Raw genomic sequence first — 18,066 nt, forward strand, 5'->3', positions numbered from 1 at the left:
GTTGTGTGGCCTCTGGCCTGGTTTTTCTTGACACCGCCTACGTGTATGGAGATACGTGACTTTTTAGCCGCTTCAGTTTCGCGGACGGCCTGGTTTCAGTCTCCTGAAACCCTGCTCCTTCCTCCAATGCTTACTTCTCTGGATAATTGTGTTAAGGTCTTAAGAAATATTGGAAAGTATTATAAAGATGGCTTTTCAGCATACTTATATATATGTATAATTTTTTTTAAATCGTTTTTTAAGGGATCAGAAAAAGCTGTACTTTAACATCTAAAATGCTTAGAACAGTCAAACCTAAACTGAATTATGCCAATTTGTGATGTTTGTTTTCTCGTTTAGACCACCTGTGGTGTGAAACTAACTTAAACATCAGTGATTTAAACTGCTCGTTCCTCAACTGGATTATTCCGGAATCAGGACAGATTCTTTAAAACACTTTTTGGGTTATTGTAACGGTAAACGTAACAAAAAGTTTTTGCCTTTTTCTGCAGGACCTACTGACTTCATGTCATCCTCTGACCATCAAACCTTCTTAGTATGGCCAAGATTGTTCTCAGGGTTGTATTTATTGTTCTCAACAATAAATACTCTGAAATACAATGTATGATCTGTGAAAGGCGTGCTTTAAGTAATAGTCTGTAAAAGTAAATTATGATTCAAGCTTCTTTTTTTTTGAGCAGTAGCACCAATTCCAAATTTTTCCTCAACAGGACTTTTGAAATAATCTTTGCTAAAAAGTTTAAATTTCCAACTTTGATGTTTGAAAAAAATCTCATGTGTGAAAACCAGGTTTTCTTACCAACCCTGACTTGAAAATCCAATATGGCAGCCTTCTATGTGAAAGTTGGAGACAGCAGCAGCAAATAGCATGTTGCCAAAGCTTTTGAAAGTACAAAAAGCTGAAAAAAGAAACTTGTGTTGGTAACAGTGGGTAACCTGATCACTGAGAATATCTGTCAGAGGTAAACTGAACACATGAAGCATGGAGAGCCAACAGCTCTGTTCCTGCTTCACACTCGCCCGCTTCATCGCAGACCATTTGTTTGTCTTTACCTTGCAAATAAATTATAATCATCAACATTTCCTCCGGTACTGCTGAGGATTTGGTGAGATTACAGCCTAATGCTCGTGTGAATGCGCGCAGGGTGGGATGCTTCCTTTCGGATCATGTAATAATGGTCTACACAGTTTCCACCTGGCACACTGGGCCAGGAAGTGTTTCCATGGGTGGTCGATTTTAAGGCACATCTTCACGTGTACATCAGTTAAATCGAGTTAAAATTAAGATAAAAAAACTTTCCAAACATAAGTCACATATATGTATGGCTCCATTTAAACTGGCGGCCCTGAAATAAGAAAAAGGTTGCTAGGATGAAAGATCTTTGGCTCCCTCTAGTGTCTGCTGACCGTAAAACCATGTTCTCTACACAGGTCAAACATAAATAATTAGAAAATAATGGTGCTCCAGGAAGGGTTGAGGAGTCAGCATTCCAGATTGTTTTCATGACTTAAATGTACATTTGGCTTTGCAGACAGTAACCTTCTTGAGTGTTTGGACCAGCCAACATAAATAAAAAGTTGAGTTGGCACCAAAAGGGCGGTAAACTTTGTTTTTACTTCAGCTTTTTAAGCTTTTTTTTTTTTTCTGGGTTGACCGGTATTGCTTTAACAAATAAAATCAGACCCCGGCATTGGGTCAGACAGCAGAGTATTCCCTTTATTATCCTTGGAAAACTCCTGGATTAATTTCTAAACAATTGTCCGGCTGCACCATGAAGAATAATCCGGGGGGGGGGGGGGGGCGATAAAAGATAGCAGCTCCCCAAATGCAAACAGGAAGGTGCTCTGGTCAGATGAAATTTAAAATGTAACTTTTTGGCCAGCAAGGAAAAACACGCTGGAGGTTTCTGTTACATTGTCCTATTTGTTGTTTGCTTCACAATAAAGCTTAAACATCTTCAAAACTCTAGGTATGTTCTCTAAATTACACGGTCAGAACGTTTAATCCATTTTAATTCCAGCTTTTGAGGAAACAAATCATGAAGAATACCAGGTGGGGATAAAAAGGTTTAGGTGTGAGGATTGTAATGAAGCGCAGCATTACGACCACTACGAGTTTGCCGTTTGGTTCATACCCAGGAAGAGTTACGGCAGACGCTTGTTAAAGGCTATAAAAAGCATGTGGTGGACGGAATGGGGTATGACTAATTTGGACAATGTGCGGTTAAAATAAAACTTATATAAACTATAAATTCAAACTTCTGCAGCCAGTTCTAGTTAAAAAAAATTCCCAGCCTAGAAAACTGAAAGGCCAAAATTAAATGAATCTATTTGTCATCTGACCAGAACTGTAACTGCAAGGCCCAGTTACGACCAGATAGTGTTTTTTCTTGTCCTACATGGATCAAAGTAAAAAAGTAAAGTAATTGAAGAGCATATAGTTTACAAACATTACTGGAAGTTGATTTTTTTTTTGTAAAACTAACAATAAAACCGTCTAACTTCTTAATAGGTGGCACTATAAACCCAAGCAGCAGGAAAAACAAAGAGCACAGCAGTACAAGAAATATATTTATTATTGTGTTTTTGCAGAAAAAAAAAATATACAAAGCAGATGGATATTCTAATTTCCATTCCAACTACTGAGTGGACAGGAGAAAGCAGTCCCTTTCAATGTGAAGGTTTTTTTTTTTCTTTACACAAACATCCAGATTTAGCACGGACACATCCCCACTGGGTTACAATGCATGCTAGTTATTCAAAAATACTACACCAAGTCAGATTTAATACAAAGCTGATGTCAGTTGAAAGCAAGCAGGAGAAGTCTAAAAGGGTCGGAACAAATAAATAAAAAGAACAAGTCCGCAATCCTGTACACAGCGTCTCAGATTTTCAATGTACAAAACGTCTCTAAAAAAAGAATGTCCGTAGCTTAGATGGCTGTTCCAGACGCGCTCACTGAAGCAAGTCTGTGTCACTAGTATACAACAGGTCTGCGGCGACGCAGCAACGTGTCTGACGTCTCCTGGGGGGGGGGGGGGTCTGAAAGGAGTCCGTCTGCAGGGGGACCTCCTCAGTCCCCGTCACCGGTTAGTGTTTCTGTTCTCAGTGTAGAAAAAACAACACCACATTCAGCAAAACGTCTGAATCCAGGTCTTCAGACGCTACTGGTGTTTCTCTTCTTCCAAACTAATGTCAGGACCCGCTTCAATCAAAATTTTGTTCCCCTCGCTGTGACTCGACAGAGAAAAGGCCTCAGTTGTTACTGTGCGGCTCCCTTACAGCTCTGACTTCCCTGTACCGGCAACCAGAGACAAAGGGAGAACCTAGATCTCCTGAGTGATATTCAGCGGGTTGATATTCCTCTGGAACCCAGCGTTGCATTGTGGGAAGACGAACGGCACAGTCCGCCGGTCACGTGGAAACCTTTATTCTGGCAAAGGTCAGCTGGTGGACGGAGCCAGCTGCAGCTCCACCTTTACAACCACCGGCAGCAGCTTCCGAGGTGGCGAGTCCGATTCCGGGGTCAGAACAGTGTCCCTGCACTGGTTCTCTGCTCGCTTCCCACAGATGCCGTCGCTTCCATTTTGTGATCATGTTTGTCAGATTAATTACAAAGCAGTTTTTACATGGCCTTTAGAAGGGAGGGAGGGGGGGGGGTTAAGAAAAGTGCTGCTGACGTGTGAATTAGGCTGTCAGAGGTGTGCGGGTAGGAGGCCGGCGTCAAAGTAACAGTCGTGTGAGCTGGCCGGGGGTCTGCTCTCCCCCGGTAACCAGGTGAGTGACCTGTGCTGCCTCTCAGTAACCTGCTAACTGCTGTTCTGAACTGACGGGAAAGAAAACCTGAGTGTTGCACTGGGAGCTGATGAGTTCCCTGTACTGTACGGTAAGGCTGATTAGCCTTCTGATCGCAGCTTAATGAATGAAGAACCCCCCCCCCCCCAGACACAGGCCAATTCTGGCGCATCGACGTTAAAAATAAGCGAGAGGCTTGAAAATAAATTCATCCTAGATTCAAACAGCATAATCCAACACTGACAATCCAGGGTGGGGTGGAGGGGTCGGGGTGTTTAGCGTCCGCTGAACCACTTCTGTGTCGATGTGTTTGATCATTAAACCCGGGGCTGACCCATTTTCCCTTCTCTGACAGAGTTCATGATGCCGCACACTTTAACAAAAGTTTCCAAGGCCATCCGAAAAGGAAAAAAACAAAACAAAAAAAAACAACCCCACAGCCAAACTGGAGGAGCAGATTGAGTTTTTTTTTAATCTCCCTCATCCCTCCGCTGCCTGTGGGTGACAGCAGGGGCTAAAAAAACACACAGATCTCTGCGCCGCGCTACATTCAGACAAAGGTATTCATCAATAATTACAAACTCGTATACACTTTGATCAACCTACCAAAGCATAGACAGAAACTGCTTTATTTACATTATTTTAGAGAGATTGTCACCAATGCTGATAATTGCATCACTGATGATTTTGTAAAAACAAATACTTGTTAACATGTGATATAGATTTTATATTTTACACCACCGGACAGGTTTGTTTTTTACGTAAATGATTTACAATGTTGGATTATGCTGCTACGATAAAAGATGAACTTCTCCAAAGGCTCTTCAACATCTTTACCAGCAGGGGAGCCAGAGGCAAAGAAAAAAAAAAGAAAGCCATTTTGAATTGACGGTTTTTACACACAGAACAATTGTTGCTACTACCCCCCCCCCCCCAATACTGCTAGAAGCTGCAGCTTGTTATGCGACCCCATCGACGACTCAACGCCAGGGCCAAACAATGTTTCTGTATTTAATGTGGATTTTGTACACCAGTCTGGGGGGTGGGGGGGGAGTGTGTTGTGGAACGCTTCAAAACATTCATACATGAGGCCCAGTGTCATGTTAGAGGCCTGTTCCTCCCCAAGAAAACTTTATACTGACAGAAGTTAGAATAACGCCACCCCCACCCCCAGGCACTGGAATGGCACTTTAAATACTAGGGCCTGCAGATAAAGGCTACCTTTAGTCCTATAATTGAACACTAGATTTAATCAATTAAAACCAGGATCTGGTAAGTGTGAAGAAAATACATTTGGGTCTGCTGCCCTCAGCCCATCTCTAAAAGATGTCGTGTTGGCTGTAGGAAAGCAGATGTCTCACGGAGGAGAACCAGCAGAGCGCCGACAGTAAAACACGGCTGATGTCGATTCATCTACAAACATCTTCTGCACACGCCTGCCTTCATTTTATCCAGAACAGAGCTGGGGGGGGTAGGGGGGGGTGGCGAAGGAACACAGATACGGCTGAACTTCATGTGCCTTTGCTGAAGGGTCCACAGTGGCTAAAGTCCGAGCTGTCGGACTCAACCGTGGACCCTTCGAAGCTCTCAGACTTCTCGTGCTGAGACAGACCCTTCTGGCACGGCTCCATGGTGACGGCCACGCCCACGCCGCTACGCCCCGAGGTCATGTGGGTCACCTCCGACCAGCTGTCGGCGTCTGGGTCGTAGCACTCCACGCTGTCCAGGAAGGTGTTGCCGTCGTACCCTCCTGCAAAGACAATGGTCGCCGGTTTACTTGATGGCCGCGTCTGCTGGCGTTACGACGTGGCTGATGGGCGGCGTTTTGACCGGAGCACGGTGCAGACAGTGTTTCACAAAGAGCTCAGATGGTGCACAGTGCCTTAGGTGGCTCCAATCTGTGTTATTGGCATTTTATGCAATAAACCAATGCTTGGTGCAAAACATTGTGAAGTGGAAGATAAAAAAAAAAAATGTGTGGGAAGCATTTGTATTCATGGTTATCATATAAAGATCATCATCCAGGAAGCTTAATACATGACGCCCACCCTCATCTTTCAGATTTTTTTATTTGTTAGAAAATAAGAAGATAAAAAAAAAAAAGCTTAATTTAGTTTCAACTTCACAATTATGAGCTCCTTTCTCTGTAAACCTGACAGCTCTCTGGATGTGATTCAGACACAGCTGAGAACTAAAGTCCACGCAAAGAAACAAACAAAAGGACTCTTGGACTTCAGCTGCAGTGTTTCTACAACATGTTCAAGGCCAACCTTCACTTACGATCCCGCCGCCACTCACCCAGTACGTAAATGCGGCCGTGCAGCGCGGTGACTCCCAGCGCGCTGCGCCTGTGCCCCATGGAGGCGGCGACGCTCCACGTATCCGTCTCCACGTCGTAGCGCTCCACCGTGTTCAGCTGGTTGGTGCCGTCGTAGCCGCCCATCACAAAGATCCGATTGCCCAGCGCGCACACACCTACGGGGACAGCAAGGGCACGCTTCTTGTTAGCTCACCTCACATCGTCTGGAAGTCAGACAGCACAGTTTAGACTGCGTTTGTACACCGTATCCAGATGTCTTGACATGCTGTTAAAATTCCCTTCTGACAAGAAAAAAAATTAGCATTTCTTCAGTAAATAGTTTAGGAATTGTTCACTCTTCATACTGTTGTCATCTAAATGTGACGGCAAACACTAGGAATGGCCACTGCCAGCCTCCTCTGCTGATCTGATCAGCAGAGGAGGCTGGAAGCCCCACATGGGACCAAAGCGAGGACAGCAGAAGGCATGAACTGTACGTCCATGTGTCCCAGGACACAGTAAGCCAGTCCTCTGCTGCCTTCTCAATCAGTCTAGCAGCACCCAGGCTCTGGCATCTTGGCTCCGTTCCCAGGGAGTGGCTGTTATGATTATGAAACTACAGAGGAAGTTTCATTTGGTGCCAAGACCTTTACATAAAGTCACCCTTTCTATTGTGCTGTTATTAATAACATTTTCTAGTAACTAAAAATGCGGACTTTATTCAGACCAAAGCCAACCAACAGCTTGCTAAAATGTGTTCAGCCCAACACAACACGTCCCGATCAGTATCGGACCAAAGGTTCTGATCAATTACCGTATTTTATGAACTATAGGGTGCACTTAAAATCCTTAAACCTTCTCAAAAATTGATGGTGCGCCTTATATACGATTACCGTGCTGACTGACTGATTTTATGTGGTACAATTGGCTAAAAAATCTGTTAAAATGTGTAAGTATGACTTTGGTAAGCCGCTCTGCTCAATGGATATTCGGAGCATTACGGTACACTGTGTCACTAGCTGATCGGACCCCTGAGCTGTCTGCAAGACTGCCTGACTGTAATGTCAAAACTAAAAGTGGATTCATATAAAGGCCCCCACATACTAAGGCCCAGTTCTCTCAGAGGAGGTCCGCGCGTACAGCTACGTGTCACATTATAAACTCCTCAGCGGCAAGTAGTCTTTACATTGAACTGTTTTATATGTGACACAGAGCTTGATTCACTGAGCTGCTCCAGGCAGGCGGTCTCAAGGACGCGTGGCATCACAGTCCCTCTTGTTCTCACTGACAGGTGTGCGGTGGGAGGCTGCTGGAAAAGAAACAGCTCTAGGTGCTCAGCTAGCTAATCACACATTTTACCATCCGTTCCGCTGCTTTGTCTCACTGGCAGAAAGTGTGGGAATTGTAGGAATTTGCCATAAGAAATGTCGGCAGTACCCTCAACTATGAAGGGTAAAAGGTCAGCGGAGAGTCAGCGCAGCTCACAGTGTGCGCACAGTACGCCCAAGTATGTGGGAGCCTTTAGGCAGCTAGCAATAATAAACCTAGTAAGTTAATTCAATCTAAAAGTTACGTTTATTTTGGTCTTATGTTAGAAACAGGCCAGTGTAGTCCAACTACTCTGTCCTCTCAGCAGAGACGGATAGCTCTCTCTCTCAGGTGAGAGAGGCGGAGTGATGTTACACACTTGGGAAGAATATTTAGTGCGCCTTATGGTCTGAAAAACACGGTGGTTCTCTGGCCAAACGTCTCCTCTGGTATGTGCCGCTGCCGTTGTGTTTGTTTTGCCCTCTCGACAGTGACTCAGGCGTCCCGGATGTCTGCGGAATGTGATCCGCTCCGTCATTGACGGAGAGAGCAGGGCAGGGCTGCTCCGCCCATGGTTATCTAGAACCGTACTGAAACCTGTTCCAAGCTGAATTCATAACAAGTCGCATCAAAACAGAAAGCAAAAGCGCCAACGTTCGCCCAACATTTTCCCAAGCTGCTCGGCATAAACACAGTGGGGCGTAAGACTCTAGCCGTCCTGAAAGACGGCTACCGCAGCGTCCGTGACGTCACCGGTGACTGAATAAAGGGTAAAACTGAAGAAATGGGGCGTTTCATTTTACTTTAAAGCACAAACCGAGCACTGCTTTTGATAAACTATCAGACCTGCTCAGTGTTTAGGAACACCAATTCTTAAAAAGGACTCAAATGCGTATCGGGGACAAAGAAAAGCACAAAGTCCATGATTGGGACATCTGTGGTCGGACGTGACCGGATTTTGGCAACAAGTTGACATTTTTGGCCAAAATTGCAAGATTATTTGCCAGCTATAATCTTGGCAACTCCTGGTTTTGCAATTCTAAAATATTTAATCTGTGTCGCCAGCCTGCAGGTCACCCACCTGCAGGACTGATCTTAAGTTTAGTTCGTTTTCTCTCCCACTCTGAACCGGATCAGAGACAAACTGGATTTGTTTCACCAAGTGTGATGAGATGACATTTGGTCTGAAATGGTGCCACATAAATAACCGAAGTGCCTTCTTAAGAGAAAAAGCAGATTTTTAGAAGGAGGTTGGTGTGCCAGGAAAGTTTCATGTCCCGCGTTCTCATTCTGACCCGGATCAATCGCTCATTGTTCTTGTTAACACGGAGTGAAAGCTCGTGTGAGGCAGATGCTTCTAGAGCTTAAAAACAAAGCGGGGGGAAAATTGCACAACTGCTTGTGTAACTCCCCCGAGCTCAGAGTTCACGGAGTTTATCATTACAAACACGTTTCTCCACTCCTCCTCCGTGCTTACCGGCTCCAGACCTGACCGTGTTCATGGGGGCCATGGTCCTCCACTCGTCCCTCTCCGGGTAGTAGCACTCGCAGGAGCTGAGCCGGTTGGCGCCGTCGAAGCCGCCGACGGCGTAAAGCAGCCGGTTGATCACGGCGACGCCCACCCCTATGCGGCGCGTCAGCATGGGGGCCACCAGCTGCCACTGGTCCCGCTCTGGATCATACCTGTGAACAGATGACTGCTTTACGGTGCCGCCGTGACCCGAGCAAACAGTGGGGCGGACGCACTGTAGGACAAGCCAGCACGCTTTGGTTCAGTTAATGCTTGAAATTCTCAGACCTGGTTATTGCTTCCCATCTGCTTATTGTTAAGCAAGGAGTGTGAAGCGGCACGTCTAACAGACGTCTGCGGTTTGCAGATTTGCTGCAGCAAGTCACATGTTCTTCCGCGCGGGTCACTACCTGACAGCTCAGGCAGGTCGGGTGTGTTGTTCCTCTTTCAAACGGATTCTGGTTTGATCAGGAAGTGATCGGTTGGCTTTGGACTGATGCCAGAGTTTCAACCCCCCCCTCCCCCCAGACTTAAAAGCAAATGTACTCAAAAGTCACTGTTCAATGTATAACGTAACGTAGTTAATGATTGTGCCTCACATCCATGACTGCTTCTGGCTCACACTGCAGCTCACAGACCTACGACAGATGCCCACAGGGAGACGAATCAGCTGGACCCCCCCCCCCCCCCCATCCTGGATCGGATCAGGACACGTGAGCGGCAGAAATCAGCGCAGGAACTACAGAACCCAGCAGAACTAATTATTCATACCACTTTGGCTTTGTGTCACGTTACAACCACAGACGGTGTGTTTCGTTTTGGATTTTATGTGATATACAAAAATAAACTATTTTCAGTATACATTACATATTTTGACTTTAAAGGTGAATATATGGAATATTTACTGGTATGACTGCACGCGGCACGCAGATCAGGAAGGACTGCTTCACCTGCAGTGGATGTTTGCCAGTGATTTCAGGGTCACACGCTGAGGCTCTATGCCTGTAATACATTTAGTGACACTTGTTGTTTGGTGCAGCTGAGATTTACAGCAGCTGATCAATACATGAAGAAACTACAGCGAGCTGTTGCCACATCAGCCTCTGCCTGTACAGCCTTGCTGCAAATAATAGCCTTCAGGTTTCTTTCCAGCAGCTGCATAGACAACTCATTAGATGAGGTCTGTGTTTGCTATGAGCCTAAAGCAGAAAGGCGTCGGCCTTTAATGATGGGATCATTTATCCCAAGCGATATCGTTACGGTGACATTCGCCACTATTACTGGCCTCACGTTTTCCTACTGTGGTGCAGCCTCCAGCAGGTTTCCTTTCATGACTGCTCCGTAGTCGGCTCCATCCGGTCGGACCAGCATCCCCACAGCATGATGCAGCCGACACCTAAGAACGTCTATAATTTTTTCCACACTACTTTGTGTTGTTCCGATCACATAAACCCCCCCATAAAAAGCGTAAAGTGTGGCTGTAAGGAGATTTGGCATTTTATCTAAAAGTTTGATCCATGTCTGCAGGCGGGACTGCAGCGGGGTTTTTCTGCCTCAGCCATTACTGCAGGTGCTATGGCCCAACAACAGGAATCCCTCTTATCTTACACTCTGTGGTATTGCATATTATTATGTTCTAAGAATTACAGAAACATTGGAACTGGACTATTCTGCTTTGCAGCAATAAAACCTATTAATAGCTTAGATTAAAGCTAAATAATAATAAAACGGATTGCAGGAAGTGGAACGTCACCGGATACTTTCCAGGAAGTTTCCCTTACTTATGGTCAGGCTGCATTCCAAATCCGTCAGTCTGGGCTATAAATATCACCTTGTGGGAAGATCCAAACCACAGAAACTCAAGCGTAATGACACGAAATCCTCCTGGGTCAAGAAGCCTCAGATTGCACCTGTTGGGCTCCAGCCACTACTCACCGCTCCACGCTGTTATGATGGATGCAGCCGTGTGAGCCGCCGACCGCATAAATCATGCCGTCGATGACGCCGATCCCGATCCGGTTTCTCGGGACGCTCATGGGCGCGCACGGATGCCAGCAGTTGTTCATGGGGTTGTAGCAGTCCAGCGCGTTGGAGTCCATGTTCCCGTCAGGCGCGTTGTTCCTGCCGCCGACGGCGTAGAAGAGGCCGCTGATCACGCAGGCCGCCAGCCCGCTGCGGGGGACCTGCAGGTCAGCCAGCCTCAGCCAGGCTCCCGTGCAGGGGTTGTACGCCTCCAGGTAGCTGAGAGACTGACGGAAATATCCCCCCGCCGTGTAGATGAGCTGCGGCACCTTGGGCGTCCGGCACGGAACCGCTTTGGTGGGCTTGTGGAGTGTGAGGTCCTGGAAGATCTGCGCCAGGTAGTCTTTGCACTGAGGGTCCCAGTCCAGAGACTGGAGCTGCGTCTGCAGGAAGTTGGGCGTGAGGGAATGGCAGCGGACAGCCTGGAGTAAGGCCTGGACGTACGGCCGGCGGTTCTCCTGGTCGTAGTGCACCCAGGCCACGCAGGCGTGGAAGACCTCGGACTCGCAGCGCACGTTGAGCTCGTCGCGGCTGATGAGGTTGACCAGCTGGCACTGGGACAGGTTGAAGAACTCCTCCTGGGTCGCGACCTGCGAGGGGGAGCGGAGATTGTGTCATCATTCAGGAAGTCAGACACAAAACGACGCAGAAGCATCCTCTCTGGTGTGCTCCGACCTCAGGTAACGCCCGTTATGGGAGACAGTGACTCGTCCCATTCAAGAGGCACAGAACCAGAAACCACTGCTGATGAACTAAAAGGAGCACGTCCTCGTTTAACGCACAAACTCATCTTAACCTTCCTAATTCAGCTTGAGCTGACCTACACCTCGTCTGTGCCTCGGTTCTTTCAGGGGAGCTCCACAGCGCTTGGCCGTACCTGGCTGAAGTTCATGTAGATGTATTCTCTGGCCTTCTGGTGGAGCTCCGTGCAACCGATCTGCTCTGCGAAGCTGGCGATGCCGATGGCGTTGCTGGGGTCCAGCTGCTGGACCAGGAAGTCGCAGCAGGCCTTGACCACGCTGTCGATCTGGTACATGACGGCGCCGTTCATCACGTGGATGACGCACTTCTCCCCCACGGAGATGCTGGCAGTGTAGGCGAACTCAATCAGTCGCTCCATAACCTGAGAGGAGAGGGGGGGGGGTGGAGAGAAACAAAGTCGGGTATTCACACCTGTTTTCCTCTATCTGTAATGTTACCAATCACCGACTCCAAAGATTGTTACTGTAACTTTTTTTTTGTGAGAGCCCAACACTGAGTAGTGCGGAGCTGTGATTTGGAAGGAAACCCACACATGGTTTTTGTTAGAAAAAATTTAAATGTAATAATTTTATTTGTATTAAGTTACAGGCATTTGGTCTGTTTCAAAAGCTGGCTTGCAGGAATGTTCTGCTGTTTTAACTTCAAACAGTGTCGATTGTTCTGCTAGACAAGGAAATGTCTTGCCTTATCCAGCTGTGCATGTTGCAGGTGACTGATCACCACCCGCAATAAACCTGCACCCCTCTTTCTATACCGACCCACATGTAAACTCCTGACCCCTTCTGTTCCTTCTTTGAAGTCCGATAATAAAGGCAGAAGACAGAGAATGTCCCAGCAGGGTTGAGCAAAGACATTCAGGGAGTATCATTCTGCAGAAAAGTAACTTGTGTTTTGTGTTGGTTTCTTTCTAGGACAATAAGGGGTTATTATAATAACTAACGGTTTCTATCATTTTCATTTTACAACTAAACGTTTTGAAAAGTGTGGCATGCAATAATGTGAGACCGCTTAGTAAATCTCAGAGCCACACTTTGCCCTTGAGACGTTTCACATGGCCGCTAATTTCACCAGAGAGGCAGTGGCGGATGGACCAAGTAGAAAAACCTTGAGAGTATCGTGGTTTTCCTCCCATCTCACGCCGACGTGTCGCTCTGCCACACAATGAAGGCCAGTGTTTGACAAAATGAGGCAAAGATCAAGTGGTATCAAGTGGTAGGGCTCCACGATATATATATAAAAAAAAAAAACGCATATCGATATCGATAATTATCATCAAATTAAAAATATAGATTTTAAGGGCAGTGCTGGCCATTTTATGACATTTCTTAGTGACCTATTTTTAAATAAAAGGTCACTGCATTCAAACACAACCCTTTACTCCACCTAATTTTTACCAAAACTGGAAGTCTCCCTGAACTCTTTGAAATTTGGTGACGAAGCTCTCCTGGGTCTGCGATTGGCTGTGATTGGTTGGGAGGATGTAATAACTGTAGTATTAACCTACATGAGAGAGTAGGCTAGAATGCAAAACGATGGAAAACTGTTCTTCTACTGAACTTTGTATTGACTCCTTTTTTTCGATTTGTATCGCGATATATATCGTTATTGAATTATAGTCCAGATAATGATGGAGAGCAGTGCTCCTCCGCCACAACACCGTCTGGGTCTAAAACGGGCGCGGACCGCCGGGCTTACCCTGGGGTGAATGCCTTCGATGGGAACCAGCTCCTTGCCGCACTCCTTCAGGCCGTTGGTGAACATGGCCCGGAAGACGGGCGACGACGAGGCCAGCACCACCTTGTGAGCCACGAAGTCCACCGCCTCCAGGTCCTTGTAGCGCACGCGCAGCGTGACGTCGCACAGCTGCTTCTCCAGCCGCAGCTCGTTCATGATGGCGAAGGCCGCCGACGTGTGGCTCTCCAGCGTGTAGCTGAAGACGCGGTGACCGTTGCGCGTCGATGGAGTCACCAGCGCCTTGCATTCTGTCAGGCACTCCGTCATTTCCTATCTGCCCGCTCCGCTCCACCATAAAGCTCTCTCTCTCTCATGAACTGTGCACGCCGTGTGGCGGCATCCCTGCGCCTCCTGCAGACATGGGGAAAATGAAGGGTTTCGAGGCAGGGAAGGAGGGGCGTGAGGTGAGGGGGCGACGGCAGAAAGGGTCACCAGGTTGGCCCGGATAGAAGTCTTTTTCTATTGTCTATTAAGGCATCACCACATGCTTGGGTCCCAGTTTGGCCTCACTGCCAGGTACGGCGTTGCACAGAGCTCCAACATGGCCGACTTCTGTAGCGCGAAGGAATCCCCCGGGAACTTTGCAGGAGTGGGCAAATTAACGCGGGGCCGCGGCTACAAAGCGATCCCGTTCAGTCCAGCTGTCTGCGTTGATGAGTTTCTTCTCGCAGAGGTCGCACCGACGTCTTAATCATTCCTTAAAAGGTAAAACGCAGGAGGTGGCGGCGGCCTCTCGAAAAAGTAAAAACAAAACAAGAAAGTGAGAGATTAACATTTGGTGGAGAGACGACGAGTCTCAGGCGGTCTGAAGGTTGCTGACTCTGAACGGCAGTAACACCGTCACAGTCAAGTGCCAAAGGTGTTACAAGCGGCACTTGGTGTCCCTTGGACCTGAGGCGGAGGGGCAGCTGATAGATGATCTTTGCTCAAAGGTGCCCGGCACTGGAATTCACACCGCTGTGTCAACTTCCAAGAAGTTGGTTTGGCTGACAGCTGAGAAGAGAAGAAGAAGAGATTTAAACATACTGTCTTACTAAAGAATCTTCTTGGCCCTAAAACCTTTTCACATCTTGCTGAGATTGCCAGAAACTTTAAAAGGACTTTATGTACGGGACAAAAACAAAGCAGAGCACGACCGGTAGGTGCAGGTTTTCCCCCATTTGCTTACATGAAGCAACAACTCGTGTCCCCTTAAATTCAATTGAATAAATAAGATGCCACACAAAGAAAGAGCCCCCTCCCCTTTTGGTTATTTGGTTCTGCAGAAATCTGTGATGGAACAGCTCAAATGTTTCCTTTAAGAAAACACCAGAGAACAACCAGAACAAGAAAAGCTGCAGTTTGGACTGGCTGCAACAACACAGAATGTGGAAAAGGTTCGAGGGGGTAAGAACATGAAAATGTTTAAACGACAGAACGTTTCCAGATCAGCGGAATCGCCCACTGATCCAGGACCAGCCCCACAGCGACACAAACAACAGCAACATGTGGATGGAAAGGACACGGTCCGGCCGTGGCTCTGAGGCCTACGGCTGCCGACAGGACAGAACGTGAGTCGGAGGTACTGCCAGTACTGCTTGGCTTAATCTGGGCCAGCATGACTTGCTTCTTTTTTTTTTTTTTTCTTACTCGGTCCTGTGACCCGTCTATCTAGGGCTGGAGAAGAAGGAATGTTTTATGCAACAACACACACACAGTCCAAGCACACTCCCACGCTGCCGTCTGACAGCAGTTTTAGCAGGATTTCCTTCCAACAGCAGCACACCTTGAACAAAGCGGGCTTTAGACGCCGTCTGAACCAGAGGCCGGGGACCCCACAGCCAGGGAACCGGACAGGTGAGGGCTGGGGCTGTGGAGAGAATCAACCAAACCGACGCATCACATGACCGCGGTTCTGACTTCCCTCTTTTTTTTTTTCCCAGAACCAGACCTGCCTGCAACGGCCTGCTGATCGGAGCAACAACAACGTTGCGAGGGTTCAGTTATGCAACCCCGGCGGGCTGCACCAGGGGACCCGGGGGCTCTAACGTGCGCACGCCGACCCCGGCTCCCGCCGTCGACGGCCGAAGACGTGTGAAAGAGGACGGCCAGCTCGACCCGGTGAAACCTGAAACGGGCTGCGGCTCAGACGCGCTGCTTTTCTCCCTGCAAAGTTCTGGGTAGAGCATTTTCAGAGCAGAACATATTGCTCAACTCCCCCCCCCCTCCCTCGCTGCAATGCTCAGAAACTTCTGAATGACAGCTAGGCTACTCATGTATCCCCCCCCCCTCCCTCCCTGTGCAGAAAAGCCCTCATGTTTGCATCATAGCTAATAAGCTTTGACCAACACTTACAGTTATCATAGCTCACTTTTATCAAGACAAAAAAAAAAAAAAACATGAGATCAAAAGTAAGCAGGGGGTTGGGCTCCAGTTTTCCACTTGCAAACGTGGCCCTTCTGAACAAATCAGTCTCCAGCTTTAACAGCTAAGAGGTTAGGGTCACAATAAATCAGAGCATTCGCTCCGAGCCCATTGCGACACGTTTATTTCCATCACAACAGACAGAAATCAGGGTTGATTGCCAGATGTAACAGCCGTGGCGACCGTCAGGCCTCTGACAAACCCAGCGGCTGCGTGGAGACGCTTCACTTCAGCCGAAACAGCGGAGCCGGCGGACGGAGCTAAATACAAGGAGGAAACCAGAGGTTCGCCTCCCAGCGTTCGCTAGAGTGGCCCAGTCAAAGTCCAGACCTAAAACCAGCGGGAACTGTAGATTAAAAGCCATAGGTGTGTGTCACCGTTTGAGCAGTGAAGTTGTGAATCAGGGCAGGGATGCATGGCATCAGCAGGGACCCGAGTTGGTCTGAAGAAGCACAAAACTAATTAGGAGGCCAGCCTGAAAGAGACCCTGTTAAAGCCTGAGCTGTACGTGTTTAGATTAAAGCGCAATCTTTGGTAAGAATGGTCCAGTCAAAGCCCAGACCTAAATCTAAGAAGAACTTGTGGTGAGCCTTAAAAAAAACACAGACATTACAGTGTGATGATGAGACACCCTTCAGGGCAGAGTTGCACGGCAAGGACCCGTCCATCAGCTGCAGCTGTGTCACACAACTCCGTGACCTGCAAGTCACTGCAACTTGCACGGAGTTCGAGTCCCGGTTCCCGGCGCGACGGGGATTCGAACCCGCGTCCGCCGAGTTTAAGTCGTTAATCCTGTACAGTCCGGGGAGGGGTGAATAATGCCACCGAGTTTTATCGCCACAAGCAGCAGCAGCAGACCGAGGGCGAGAACCAAACGCACATCTGGCCATTGTGTAACCCAGCGAGGAGCGCAGAGCCTCGGTGACTCATGGTGAAGTCCGCGCCGAGCCGAGCCGAGCGGAGGAACTGCGTGTACCACAGCCTGACCCAGAAGCGGGGCTCCTCCTTACGTAAGCCCCGCGCGGAGCTGCCGGGCTCCCGCGCCAGCCAGCTACCTGCACAGCGTTCACAACAAAGCGCCGCCCCCGCCCCGCTCTCCGCTCCCGGCACCGAGAAGGTCACCATCCCCCGGCTGTTTTCCCCCTCACAATAAGCCAAGAGGGCTGGCGGGGATCGGCGAAACAGGCGGTACGCGGTGGCTGACAGCCTGGGAGGAAAACCCTGCCGCCGCGCTTATAAAACAACGACACTAACCCCCCGGAACACAAATAAGAACAAAAATAAAACCCAGACAACATCGGAAACAGAGCTGCCAGCAAGGATCCTAATACTAGAAGGCTGCGACAGGCGCAACATCCGCACGAGCGTGTTAACCAAAGCCATACCTTCACTACTTCTACTAGAAACAACCTGCTGGCGTATCGGAGCGGCCCGTGGGAGCAGCGTTAAATGTCAGCGAGAGTTTCTGGTCCGGGAGAAGAAAGGGAACTCACGTAGTCTGGCTCAGTTCCTCCATCATGGTGTACTGAATCTGCGGCCACATAGGAAGGAGCTGTAACTCACCGTGACTAAGCAAGAGTGCCGAGCCTCCCCTGCTCCTTCACAATAAGAGCCTCCCGCTGAGCGCGAGGACGGCCTCCGTGACGCGCGGACCGGAGCGAGCGCGTCACGAGGACTGGGGGGCTTTTATTGGGGAGGAGCGCTCAGAGCGAAGGAAAGGCGAGCCAGAACCACTGAGCTATATTATACACTGGAGTGCTAATCACCGTCTGTTTGAACGAGTCGCTTTGAAGCCACCAGCCGCCATATTGGTACTCCCTATTTCCCCTCAGTAACTAGGGAATATGTGCACTACAGCATCGAATAACGAGGATTTTCTCATGTTCAGGGGGGGCTTAAAACTTTTAAATGTCAAATGCCATATAGTTTATGTTATGTTCTAAAAATATCAAGTACTGAGAAAGTCATGTGCTGAAATATTTAGCATTTACATTTACATATTAAATATATATTTAACATTATAAATATATAAATAACAATATACAAAAACATATATTTACATATGTGTATACATATATATACATATATACATATACACATACTTATATATACATATATATTATTTAATATGAATAACATGTAAAATATTTCAGCACCTATTTCCTAGTAGTTGATAGTGTTAGTACATCCACTGACTGTAAAATTACCTGTGAAACGTTTTCACTTAGCTAGA

The 18,066-nt window shown here is 47.8% G+C and overlaps 1 protein-coding gene across 2 annotated transcripts; it reads right to left on the reverse strand.

Annotated features, from left to right (window-relative positions):
- Positions 1–4,840: 4,840 nt before the first annotated feature.
- Positions 4,841–17,402, reverse strand: LOC118556082 (kelch-like ECH-associated protein 1B). 2 transcript variants are annotated; one of them, XM_036136820.1, is made up of 7 exons: positions 17,327–17,402; positions 13,392–14,423; positions 11,812–12,057; positions 10,848–11,524; positions 8,880–9,085; positions 6,094–6,270; positions 4,841–5,545 (listed from the first exon to the last, which is right to left on the reverse strand). In XM_036136820.1, exons 2-7 carry the CDS (start codon positions 13,695–13,697, stop codon positions 5,307–5,309), a joined length of 1,851 nt encoding a protein of 616 aa, XP_035992713.1. In that variant the 5' UTR covers positions 13,698–14,423; positions 17,327–17,402; the 3' UTR covers positions 4,841–5,306. The 2 variants fall into 2 exon arrangements, with proteins under 2 accessions (XP_035992713.1, XP_035992714.1); XM_036136821.1 differs by lacking the exon at positions 17,327–17,402 and adding an exon at positions 17,219–17,295.
- Positions 17,403–18,066: the final 664 nt, after the last annotated feature.

This window comes from Fundulus heteroclitus, chromosome 5, assembly GCF_011125445.2.
Source record: "Fundulus heteroclitus isolate FHET01 chromosome 5, MU-UCD_Fhet_4.1, whole genome shotgun sequence".
Classification (NCBI taxonomy): Eukaryota; Metazoa; Chordata; class Actinopteri; order Cyprinodontiformes; family Fundulidae; genus Fundulus; species Fundulus heteroclitus.